Source organism: Phyllostomus hastatus, unplaced genomic scaffold (genome assembly GCF_019186645.2).
Source record: "Phyllostomus hastatus isolate PE091 unplaced genomic scaffold, TTU_PhHast_1.1 phas_contig_40, whole genome shotgun sequence".
Classification (NCBI taxonomy): domain Eukaryota; kingdom Metazoa; phylum Chordata; class Mammalia; order Chiroptera; family Phyllostomidae; genus Phyllostomus; species Phyllostomus hastatus.
In genome coordinates, this window is record NW_025333872.1 from 57,018,504 (window position 1) to 57,031,568 (window position 13,065).

Sequence of the window (13,065 nt, forward strand, 5' to 3'; positions counted from 1 at the left end):
TGCCACATTTATCCCCATGGGTAGGAGGGGCAGAGTCGTGGAACCAGGAGAGGACACAGTGCAGTGTGGAGAGGTGGTGGTGGCAGTGGTAGAATGTAAAGTCCCACTTTCATGTGTGGTGGATAAAAATCAGGAGGGATACCTTGGGAGGGAGAAATCCTAGGCCCAGGCCTGGTTGCATGACCTCCAACATCAGGAAGATAAACCTCTATTACCTCTGACTGTAAAAAACAAGTGAGGATTAGGGCAGCAGAAGAAAATGCTAGATTTTTGCCACTTAAAGGGCCTGTGCAGTCTTAGAATGTACGCAAACCCCACAGCAGGAAAGGCGTCAATCGCATACCAGTGGTGGATGAGGTAACTGGAAGTAGGGCTAGTGGCCAGCAGGCCTCCAGAAGTCAGGCAGCGGCATTGACCTTTTGCCAAGCCCCACCCCTCCACACACAGTCACAAAGTGGTGAAGCAGGTTGCTCTGCCCTTGGCAATTACCAAAGTTCTGCTGCATACAATTTATAGATGGCTTTTCTACACAGTCCATACTACTACTAAGATACGGAGTGAAAGCAGCTCTATCTAATATACAGAAACAAACATGGGGGGGGCGGTCACTAAATTGAGGAGGCAAAGAAATATGGTCCAAATGAAAGAACAGAACAAAACCCCAGAAAAAGAACTAAATGAAATAGAGATAACCAACCTATCAGATGCAGAGTTCAAAACACTGGTGATCAGGATGCTCAAAAAACTCATTGAGTACGGCAGCAACATAAAGGAAGAAATGAAGGTTACAGAAAGTGACATAAAGAAAAATATACAGTGATGGGAAGGAAGCTGAAATTCAAATCAGTGATCTGGAATGAAAGGAATTAATAATCAACCAGAACAGAAAGAAGAAACAAGAATTCAAAAAAGTGAGGAGAGGCCTAGAAAAGTCTGGGAGAACTTTAAATGTACCAACATCTGAATCATAGAGATTCCAGAAGGAGGAAAGCAAGAGCTAGAAATTGATAACTTATTTGAAAAATTAGTGAAAGAAAAATTCCCTAATTTGGTGATGCAAATAGACATACAAGTTCAGGAAGCACAGACAATCCCAACCAAGCTGGACCCAAAGAGGACCACACATCATAATAAAAATGCCAAAGGGTAAAGATAAAGAGAGAATCTTAAAAGCAGCAAGAGAAAAGCAGAGAGTTAGCTACAAAGGAGTTCTCATAGACTGTCAGTTGATTTCTCAAAAGAAACTTTGCAGGCAAGAAAGGGCTGGAAAGAAGTATTGAAAGTCATGAAAGGCAAGGGCCTATATCCAAGATTACTCTATCCAGCAAAGCTATCATTTAGAATGGAAGGGCAGATATAGTGCTTCCCAGATAAGATCAAGTTAAAGGAGTTCATCATCGCCAAGCCCTTGTTATATGAAATGTTAAAGGAACTTGTTTAAGAAAAAGAAAATCAAAACTAGGAACAGTAAAATGACAACAAACTCACAACTATCAACAACTGAATCTATAAAACAAAAACCAAAACAAACTAAGCAAACAACCAGAACAGGAACAGAATCACAGAAATGGAGTTCATTTGGAGGGTTATCAGCTGGGAGGGGAAGAGGGGAGCGTGGAGGAAAAGGTACAGGGAATAAGAAGCATAAATGGTAGGTCCAATATAGACAGGGAGTTGTTAAGAATAGTATAGGAAATGGAGAGGCCAAAGAACTTATTTGCATGACCCATGGACATGAACTAAGGAGGGGATTGCTAGAGATAAGGGGGGGGGTACCAGGTGGAGGGTGGCAAAAGGAGGAAAAACTGGGACAACTCTAATAGCATAATCAATAAAATATACAAGAAAAATTAAAATAAAGATAAATCAAATACCTCCACTGCCCCCCCACCACAAAAGTCCCCTGAAGTCAAAGTTTTGCAGGATGTGATTAAAATTATCAGCCGCATCAAAGTCCATGCCCTTAACTCATGTCTATTATTTGTGCAGCTCTGTGAGGAAAGGGATGCAGAGTACTCATGTCTTCTCTTACACACAGAGGTGAGATTTATTTCTAAAAGTAGATCACTCACCAGAGTTTTTGAACTACAAGGGCTGCTCCAGAGATTTCTTTTAGAAAAAGAGTCACCACTGGCAGGACATTTCAGTTACACAGAATGGGTCACAAAACTTCTTACTTGTGTGACATATTCAACCTGGTGAATGAACTCAAGCTGTAACTTCAGGGGAGAACAACGACTGTGTTCAAGTCGGCAGATAAAATGGCTTCATTTAAAGCCAAGCTGGAATTATGGAGGCGACGTGTGAACCCTGGGATTTTTGACATGTTTCAAACATTAGCAGAGATTCTGAAAGAGACTGAGCCAGGGCCTTCTTTCTCCCAGTTGGTGCATGATCATCTGTCTCAGCTTTCAAAGAATCTGAGCATGACTTCCCAACCACAAAGACCCCCAGAATGGGAAGGAATGGATCCATGCCCCATTTGTGAATAAGCCAGGTGAATCGACTTTGTGCTGGAAGAGGATCAGCTGTTTGAGATCGCAAATGATGGTGGCCTTAGAAGTAGGTTTGAGACAACTTTAAGTCTCCATACATTCTGGATCAAAATCAAGGTGGAATATCCTGAGACAGCCACAAAAGCACCGAAAAGCCTGCTTCCATTTCCAACATTCCATCTTTATGGAGCAGGGTTTTCTGCAGAGACAGCCACCAAAATGAGATTATGGAGTAGACTGGACATAAGCAACACTCTTTGGGTGTCACTGTCTCCCATCACCCTCAGGTGGGACTGTCTAGTTGCAGGAAAACAAACTCAGGTCTCCCACTGATTCTGCATTATGGTGAGTTGTATAATTATTTCATTATATATAGCAATGCAATAATAATAGAAATAAAGTACACAATAAATGTAATGCACTTGAATCATCCTGAAAGCTTGTCCCCCAACCCTTGGGTCTGTGGATAAATTGTCTTTCATAAAATGGGTCCCCAGTGCCAAAAAGGTTGGGAACTGCTGACTTGAGTGATATGAGATGGTAAAGTAAGTAGGATCCAGATCTTGATTTTCTAAAGGTCCATAACAAAGAGATTGTATTTCATTCTGTATACAGTAGGGAGGTATTCAGAGTTTAGAATCTGTGATAGGATGTAGTCAAATAGATCACATTTTTGGAAACAATTCTTATAGCAGGATGGAGGCAAGGAGAAAGAGGCAGAGCCAGTTAGGAGATGCCTGCATTAGCCTGGGAGACAGAAGGAGGAGGATCCAGTGATAGTAGATGGATTTAAGCCATATTAAGATGATGGATTTGCCCTGACTAGTGTGGCTCAGTTGGTTTGGTCCCTGGCTGGGACGTGTACAAGAGGCAACTGATGTTTCTCTCTCACATTGATGTTTTTCTCTCTCTCCTTCTCCCTCCTTTCCCCTCTCTAAAACTAAATAAAAATAAAATCTTAAAAAAAAGAAAAGATGATAGATTTAATCCTATCTGGTGAAGGACTGGAGCTGAGTATGAGGAAAAGAAATTAATTGAAGATGGCTCCCAACTTACAAATTTTGCATGTGGATTTGGAGTAGCTTAGAATTAGTTGGGGGTTGCTGCTATTTTTAAAAAGAAAGATGGCATAAAGGAAATGTGGAGAAATTATGTAAGAAAAGCCTCCCCCCCCCCTTTAACATTTGGGTAAGAAACATTTAAGGAGGAAATATGTAGGTGAATACAAACATATTGTCATTGGGTTCAAAAAATTTTTTTAGAAAAGGATATTTAAAATTGGAAAACAAAAACAACAAGTTATTTTTAATCTGTTGTGAAAATATGCAGAAAGACACTAAATAAAGATTTGAGCATTGAACTTGACTTCAAATATTGTCTTTGGACAGTCTTGAGTTACAAGTCAGACAATGTTTCAATAAAGTAAAAAAAATGGTAACATTTGTTACAAGGTTAGCAAGCATATAATTCTTACTTATTAGAAGGAATAGGCTGCTTGCAACAAAATCTCTATACTTCATACAAATATATATTATTGAGGTAGGTATATCTTGTTTTGAAGTTATATTTTTCACAGTTCATAAGGTACTTAAACATATTTATTCAACTTGTAGAAATTAATCTAAATTATATTTTTGGTTTGGGATCTTTAAATACAAATGTTGGAATTAGAAGCTAGGTATTTGAATATTTGACATATCATTCCTTATGTGTCTTCAACTGAACCATATTTCTTTTTTTTTATTTTTTTCAGTAACACACGCATCTTTATTTTAATCAGAATCAATGTCTATTTGTATTCATTTGAACCATATTTCTTATAACTCTAAAATGTTTCTTTGTTAAGTCAGAAGAAATGCAATTAAACATGTGTAATGCAAATAAATGAATAAGTAAGTAATTGGTAAACAAGGGCTGTTTGGTTGTGTTCCAGTTACTTCTGTGATACTAAGATAGTGTATTTTTATTCATCTTGAAAATGGGCTCAAAATATTAGCAGTATCACTGGTTTCATGAAGCAGGTATTCTGCTTTTTTTGCAGAAAAACTACAACAATAATAAACTTTGTGTTTTTCCTGAGATTGCTCATTTAGTCATCCAACAAGTATTTATTGTCTTTGAACCTAGGCATTATTCTAGGTTCTGGGGATACAGCAGTGAATGAAACAGACATAAATCCCTGTCTACATGTGCTTAAAACACAGAAAGGGCAATAAGAACAGATATGTTAATAAATTGATAAAGTGTCTAATATGCCAGATGATAGTAAGTGTCGTGGAGAAAATTGAGCTGGGAAGGAGGAAAAGGAGTGCTGGGTGTGATTGAGAATTTCTATAGGTAGTTTGAGAAGGCCTTAACTGAGAAGGTATCATAACAAAGTAAGGACATGAGGAAATGAACCAAGTAGATTCTCAGAGGAAAACAGAAAATAAGAGGTTATGTTAGTGACAAAAGCAGAACCCAAATACATCTTCTGACTTCCTCACTTCCTTTATTATTTGTTTTATTTCTTTCTCTGTATACTCTCAGTCTGGTTTTGTCTTTGAGATTAGATGACAGAACTTGGCACTTTATGGAGATCTTTAAATAAAGACAAGATAATGCTTTCTGATTTTCTGATTTCTATTCTTATGAAGTTAAAATTTTATTTTAGAGTTATTTTTTTTAAATTTGTTTTAGCAATTGCAGGAACACCAGGAGCACAGACTTAATGTTTTAATAAATAGTTTACAATGCCTACTTAATTAGTGTTCTGGTCACAATGAATTCTTTTATCAAGAGAATAAGAGAATTCTCGTTCACATGTAACCTATTTCTGTATATGTTACATTATACTTGTACACAATAAAGTTCATTTGCCATATTTCTGTCCACTTGAACAGCATGTGAAAATTTTCTTTAGATCTTCCTGCCAATTTGGCATTAAACTATCCATGAATACTTATGTCACTTTCATAATTAGGAAGGTATTGAAATCTCTGATAAAAAAGTATTTTTATTATACAAGGTAAGGAATTATTTTCTCAGAGCACAAAAAATGTATGTAGAAATTCTTTAGAGTATGATGAATATGTAAGTCAAGAAAGAAACACTCTGATTTTTCAAAAGGTGTTTCCCAAAGTATCTCACCAGAAATAAGTAACAGTAAATGAAATAAATTTTAAAAAATCTAATTCACCACAGCATGGAGGAATAGTTTGTCATATCAAACAATGGAATTAAGGATAGAAAACATCTAATAAGTATAAATGAACTTATTTTGAAAGATACAATTAAAATAATTTTTCCATAAATGACTTGACAGTTAGTAGTGAGGTCTCCAAATCATTATACCATGCTGTCCTCTGCTTTTCCTGTTTCTTTGGAATCACTGTTCTATTGTGGACCAGTGGCCTAACCTGCTAGAACTCTTTCTACTGAAGTCTTTTCATTTGGTTTCCACACAACTGAAAGTTGGTTTTCTCCTTTACTCCAGACTCCTTGCCTGCCTGCCTGAGCTTACGTACTGAGTTCTTGCAATGTCTTCATTTCCACTTAAAAGTAAAGCTTCTAGATTTCCCCAAGTCCTCTTTCATTGATTCCATAACACTTGATAGAATCTTTGTCTCTTTCTTCACCCCTCCTACTGGATTGCCAGCCTCTTCTGGACATTAATTTGTATTCCTAATACATTCATCACAGTGCCTCAAAAATTTTTTTGTTTAATACAATTAGGGCAGATCATGCAGAAAGTTCTCTTTGGATACACTAACCCGTGCCAATTCCCTCCACTCACTATCTATCCAGTCCTCAGGCCACTGGCTTTCCCACCTCACTTGTAAATTCTTTCAAAACATGTGAGCATATAACACACTGAAAATGATATATGCTATTCTTATACAGGAAACAAAAGTGGTAGGAACACACTTCAGGTACCCTGCCAAAGATGAATTGGGTGCAGGAGACAAAAAACAAAAAAAATTGGGACTACTATTTAGGGAGGTGTGACCAGGTAACAATATTTCCTTACAATATGAGGGCCCATTGAGCACCTACATTTTATTTAGGTTTTGTAATCTCGGTCAGGTATGGTAATTGAAAAGGCTCTGGAGTGGTTATACGCCATACTCCAGTTCTAATTCCTTGAAAACGTTGTGGGTACCTCTGCTTTGCGCTGGGCGCAGAATTGCCCCATTCATCAAGCCTAGAGCTGCCTGCCCCCGGCGTTGCCGCACTGCATGCTGGGAATCGTAGTCCCAGCTGGCTGCGCCCGAAAAGACGGAAGGGCACATGCATCCAGCCCGCCCCATCGTTACCAGAGGTCACATTCCTGGGCTGCTGTTTTTCATTCTCTTGGGAAGAGCATTCTGTGAACGCAGTTGAATGAGTCTGTGCTACCGTCTCTCTACTGGGTTTCAAAAAAGTTTTCCTCTTCTTCCCCTTGTACGGAGCTCAAAATGGCGGCCTCCTGGTCGCCCTTGGTTACCCTGCGATTAGTGCAGAGCCGTTTGAGAGGGAGATGTGTTGGGTGCGGAGCCTGGGCAGCAGCATTCACCCCTCCGGCCACCGCCCCTGGGAACCCCTTTTGGAAAGGTCAGTGACTGTGCCATGAGTAGGCCGAGTCGACGGGGAAGTGATTAGGTCAGTCACTCTCCCGTCTCGATCAACCCCAGCTGCCTTCTGGTTTCATGGTTTTAGGGCTCTCGAGAGGAGTTAGTTTCAACTTTTCCTGCCCTTCTGTTACTGCCTGTGTTTGAAGGAGCCCTGAGCACTATGGGAGCTGACCCAGTGTCATTTTGAAGGTCAGAGCTTGTCCCAGAGTTTGCTCTGTCCAGACTGTTAGAGAGCTAAGACCTGGTGAGCCCAGGTGTTGGAGTGCATGGCTAGAAGGGGTGCTAGTGTGAGGTTGGGACCGGGAACTGTCCACCCTGCCCCTTCCTAAGCTGTCTGGGCTGGTGAACTGGCACTGGATCTAAAGCCACGCCTGGGACCCCTGGGGGACTTCTGGTTCTTGGGATTCTGGGAACGCATGCCCACAAGCATTCGCAGATTGAAGGATTGATTATAAAATTATTTTCAAATCACTACAGGCTTCAGTGGGGTATATTTTCTTCACCGTGCTTGCTTCATTCATTCAGTTGTTATGTGTTCATGAATGAATGCACATATTCTTGAATAACCAAGCTCACAAGAGTGCTAATTTTACTGCTCTATTCGTATATTCCCACTAAATTGCGGGTTTCTCAAAGGCAAGGACCAGGTGTAATTGTTTCCTCATCACTTAGCACAATGTTTGGTGGGTAGATGTGTTTTTTTGAATGAATGAATGAATGAACCACGTTATTCTTGTCTTTTCTATCTATATACCTCGGTTTTTTCTCATGTTCAAGAACCCTCTATTGTATATCTTAACTGAGTCTTATTGACTAATTTAGCAAAAGCTCTATCAGTCTTTGACTGTTAGCCTCAATAGATTTGAAATGAGTACAGAACTATGGTTAAGTCACCTTAGGTGTTTCTGCAAAGTCTAGTATAATCCACTTTATAATGGAATATTTGGGTAGCATAAGGTTTGGATCATACTATAAACTTTAATATTTGGAATAGGCAATAAAAGCAAATGATACAAAATTCAGAAGGTGCAAGGAGTACAGTCGATCTAAGACTCTCTTCCACTTCTGCCTGTTAGCCACTTAGTTTTCATCCCTAGAGGCAACCTGTAATAGTGGTTACATATGTGTTCTTCCAGAGACATTCTGTGTATATACAAATATAAATGTATATAAATACCTGCATAAAAAGTAGAAGTGGAACATACTGTACACTGTACTGTTCCTTTCATTTACTTTTTATTTAGTAAATCTTGGAAATCATTGCATATCAATAAGTATAGAACTGTCTTATGTTTTAAATGGTTAAAATAGAATTCCATTCTATGCACATACCATAATTTATGAAAAGTAAAATTTAAGGAAAATCATCATAATGACATATAAGATTTACTGAGTGCTTGTTCTTTGTCATGCAATAAGCTAAGTGCTTTCTACATACATTATCTCATCTAATTCTTATTATCCTCATTTTGGGGATGATGAATCCAAGGTTGCAAAAGTTATATGGCTAGTTAAGTGGCAGAACTTGTGGGTTCAAGTAAAGATTGTACTTGGGGTTAATATCTGGCCCTAAAGGCTATGCTATTAACCTGTGCTCACAGTACCTCCTATATTCGAAAATAGCCTAGTGTAGAGATTTATGAAAATGCAGTTATGAATATGCCTCCTTCCCCTCTTTAAATCAGTGGAAAATTTAAATTGAAGTGTTTAGCATTTAGAGTCTCACTTGCAAATTTTTCTATGCCTTTTTTGTTATTTTGGTTATTTACTCTTTATATTTTATTTCCATTTTTTTCATCTTTCAAATCTACTCCTTACTACAGTGTGATGTGAGGGAAGCATTGACTTAATGTTACAGCAAGGAAATAGGTAAAGGGAAAGAGAGAGTGGAAAGCATTTTTGTTTTTAATGCCCATCTAAGCTTTAATGACAGCCCTGACTCGCAGACATTTTGGAAATTGGAACTATGAAAATTTTAAGGGTCCTAAAATGCTGCTCATCCAAATCACCACCTATCTGATTGCCTAACTTTAAACTTTGTAGGAAATACATTATGAATTCCATTTTGATATATGCGTACTTCCATTAGTAAGATTATTAAAAAACTGAAAGTGAAAATTTTAAATATATAATTACTATTTATAGAAATTATGTATAAATTTATATTTAAACATTTACTTTAATTTTATTTTAAATATTTTAATTTTATGTTTATATTTAGATTTATTATATGTTTATATTTAAATTAATTCAAATATATGTGCTCAATTTTACTGCCTGTTTTCTTTCCATTATAATGTAACAGTTATTCACCTTCCAGATAGTTAAGGAGAAGCATTTTATTAGGTATCAGAGTGGCCATGGTGTGGGCGTTAAATGCCTCAAAATTGCCAATTCAGTTGAAGCCTGGTATTAAGTGTGTGTGGGGGGGAAAGTGAATGAAATTTCATTCCAGCCCTTGAATAAATAGCTCACAGCCTTGGAAGGGACATGAAATTGTAATAGCTAACATTTATTGAGCTGTTTCTTTGTTCCAGGCAGTCAGCTAGCAGTTTTATTCTCTCATAATTTATCTTCTTAAAAACTTGATAAATAAAATTATCTCTATTTTATAGATGAATAAGCAGGTATGGCTACTTAACTGGGATTTGAACCCAGATATTTTTGCTCCAGAACCACAAACTTAACCATGCTGTTCTACTAGATTCTTACCATGATAATGGACATTAATAACACAATGATCTAGAGCACCTGAGGTGGTGTAGTATTACAGAGGAGAAAGCAGCTCTGCTTGAAGCTTGGGGTGGTGGTGGTTTAAGCAAAAGTATAGAAGTGAGTTTTATATAACTCTTACTGGTTTATGGTCTACCAGTGAGAGCAGCTAGAGTTGAAGCTTGGGAGGCGGGCTGGGATCTGGTTAGAAGAGTCCTGTCTAGTGTGTGAAGATGTCTACATTCCGTGGGGTGCTGTTGGAGGTTTCTTAAGAAGTGAGTAATCAGATGTGTTTTAGTATGGTTATTCTTGTGGCAGTCTGAAAAACAGATTAGGAATGCCTCCTTGAGGGGATATTGGAAGCTGGATAATTACTCAGAAGAAAGTTGTGGTGGTTCAGGGGAGAGAGCCAGTTAGGACCTGAATTATTGCCTTACTGAAGATGGAGATCAGGGCAGTAAGAGATGAGATTCCGAGACACTGCTTTGGTAGAACTGACATACTTTGGGGGAGATGAGGAAAAACTGGAGTTAAGATCAATTTAGTTTTCCTAGTTTGGGTAATTAATGGCATTGTCATCTATCTATCAAGTGAAACAAAACAAAAAGTTAGGCCAGAGGCATTTTAGGGGGAGATCCATTTTGAATTTTTTAAAATTGAGGTGTTCATGATGGTTCCAGGTTAATAAGTTTAATTAGTTGTAGGATATCTGAGGCTGAAAAAGGAAATTTGAGGTGTCGAGAGTCATAAGAATGGAAGATCAAGCCTGGGAACATTTGTAGAGTGAAAAGGAGAAAAGGCTGAGGATGAGTCCTTGGGGGAACTGAGGTTTTATGAGCAGAAATGTGACCTTGTTGAAGAACAGTTATGTGAGGGGGCCCTGCCCACAGAGCTCCCCTAGTCGCCTCCGATGAGAATAAGTCCACCAAGACATGATCTGTTTGGGGAGGAAAGGCTGACCAGTCTCTCAGAGGAGAAAGGCTTTGGGCCTTTTTCTCAATGGGCTTTTACTGGGTTTAGTTTGCATAGGAATACAGGGTGTGTACATAAAGCTCCTCAGTCATTGTCAGGCAGTAATGATCAAGGAATAGATAACATTGAAAGAACTATAAGGGCTTATTCTGAGTCAGAGTCAAATAGGCCATAAAACTTTGGGAAAACAAGTTCATTTTATGCTTGGACCTTTAACATTTAAATTGAGGGCATTCTTAGCAAAGCAAGTTTGACAGGGTTTTATGCTTTCTTTCTTAGGCCTGATCGCCCCGGGAACCACCCGTTCCAGCACATGGCCGCACCAGCATTGTTTTAGGCTTAAGTCAGTCAGGGGGAAGTAAGGCAGCCAAGAGATTAGGAGACTTCTTACAGACAGAATGAGGACTCAGGCTATGAGAAAGCCCAGGGGTGAAGGTTCATCACCCCTTTTCTATAATCCCCTAAGTCCTTCCCTGATGGTCACTTCAAGACTGCCTTAGTTTGTCCCTCCCTTGAGGAATCTTACCCATCATTGACTATCCAGCCACCCACCTGGGGCCAAGCAGGGTGAAATAAAGGACAGAGGCTGCACCCCTGCCTGGAGGATAAGCTTTGTCTCCTTAGTGGCTTATGGTCCCAAGTCTTTTTACTCAGCCTTAGCCATGGGGGGTTACAGCCTCTGAAACTAGGCAGGGCGGTTCCCAACACAGTTAAGTAATAGGAAAATGGGGAGAGAAGCCAAGGAGGAAAATGTCTGTAGGTTTTCTGAACTTAAAATTAGCATATCTGAAATTCTATTTTATTTAAGCTAGTCTTAAAATTTAAGTTTATTTTATAGAGGTAAGATAATATGACATCTTATTGTTGTCATAAGATGGCATCACATCTTATCATTACTTATTATTATAAAGTCCTATATCTCAATGTTATATTTTTAAGTATCTCTGTTGTCCTCTTTGGAGAAGTGTCTATTCAGGTCCTTTGCTCATATTTTAATAGGGTGGTTTGGTTTCTTGATGTTGAGTTGTATGAATTCTTTTTTAAAAAATATATTTTATTGATTATGCTATTACAGTTGTCCTATTTCCCTTCACTCCCCTCCACCCTGCATACCCTCTCCCACCCACATTCCCCCCTTTAGTTCATGTCCATGTGTCATAAGTTCTTTAGCTTCTACATTTCCCGTACTATTCTTGCCCTCCCCCCTGTCTATTTTCTACCTACCATCTATGCTACTTATTCTCCATACCTTTTCCCCCTCTCTCCTCCTCCCACTCCCCTGTTGCTAACCCTCCATGTGATCTCCATTTCTGAGGTTCTGTTCCTGTTCTACTTGTTTGCTTAGTTTCTTTTGGTTTTGCTTTAGGTGTGGTTGTTAATAATTGTGAGTTTGCTGTCCTTTTACTATACATTTTTTTTTATCTTCTTTTTCTTAGATAAGTCCCTTTAACATTTCATAAAATAAGGGCTTGGTGATGATGAAATCCTTTTACTTGACCTTATCAGAGAAGCACTTTATCTGCCCTTCCATTCTAAATGAAAGCTTTGCTGGATAGAGTAATCTGGGATGTAGGTCCTTGCCTTTCATGACTTGGAATACTTCTTTCCAGCCCCTTCTTGCCTGTAAGGTCTCTTGGGAGAAATCAGCTGACAGTCTGATGGGAACTCCTTTGTAGGTTACTGTCTCCTTATCCCTTGCTGCTTCTAGGATTCTCTCCTTCGTTTTTACCTTGGCTAATGTAATTATGATGTGCTTTGGTGTGTTTCTTCTTGGGTCCAACTTCTTTGGGACTCTCTGAGCTTCCTGGACTTCCTGGAAGTCCATTTCCTTTGCCAGAATGGGGAATTTCTCCTTAATTATTTGTCCAAATAACTTTTCCACTTTTGTTCTTCCTCTTCTCCTTCTGGTACCCCTATAATTCAGATGTTGGAACGTTTAAAGATGTCCCGGAGGTTCCTAAGCCTCTCCTCATTTTTTTGAATTATTATTTGTTCATTCTTTTCTGTGTGGTTGTTTCTTTCTTCCTTCTGGTCCACTCCATTGATGTGAGACCCAACTTTCTTTCCAATAGATGGAAGTTTTCCAAAAACTTCCAAAAGAAAGCTTTCCATCTATTGGTCCACTCCATTGATGTGAGACCCAGCTTTCCACTATTGGTTCCCTGTGTATTTTTCTTCATTTCACTTATTGTAGCCTTCATTTTTTCATCTAATTTGTGACCAAAATCAACCAATTCTGTGAGCTTCCTGATCACCAGTGTTTTGAACTGTGCATCTGATAGGTTGGCTATCTC

The 13,065-nt window shown here is 38.7% G+C and overlaps 1 protein-coding gene across 1 annotated transcript in view; it reads left to right on the forward strand.

Moving 5' to 3' along the window:
• The first annotated feature begins 6,729 nt into the window (after nt 1-6,729).
• The window catches only part of AFG1L (AFG1 like ATPase), a 198,852-nt gene continuing 192,516 nt past the window's right edge, over nt 6,730-13,065 (forward strand). Inside the window, exon 1 of the mRNA XM_045844090.1 lies at nt 6,730-7,067. Coding sequence (XP_045700046.1) covers nt 6,932-7,067 — 136 coding nt within the window. The 5' untranslated portion in view covers nt 6,730-6,931. The remainder of the gene's footprint in view (nt 7,068-13,065) is intronic.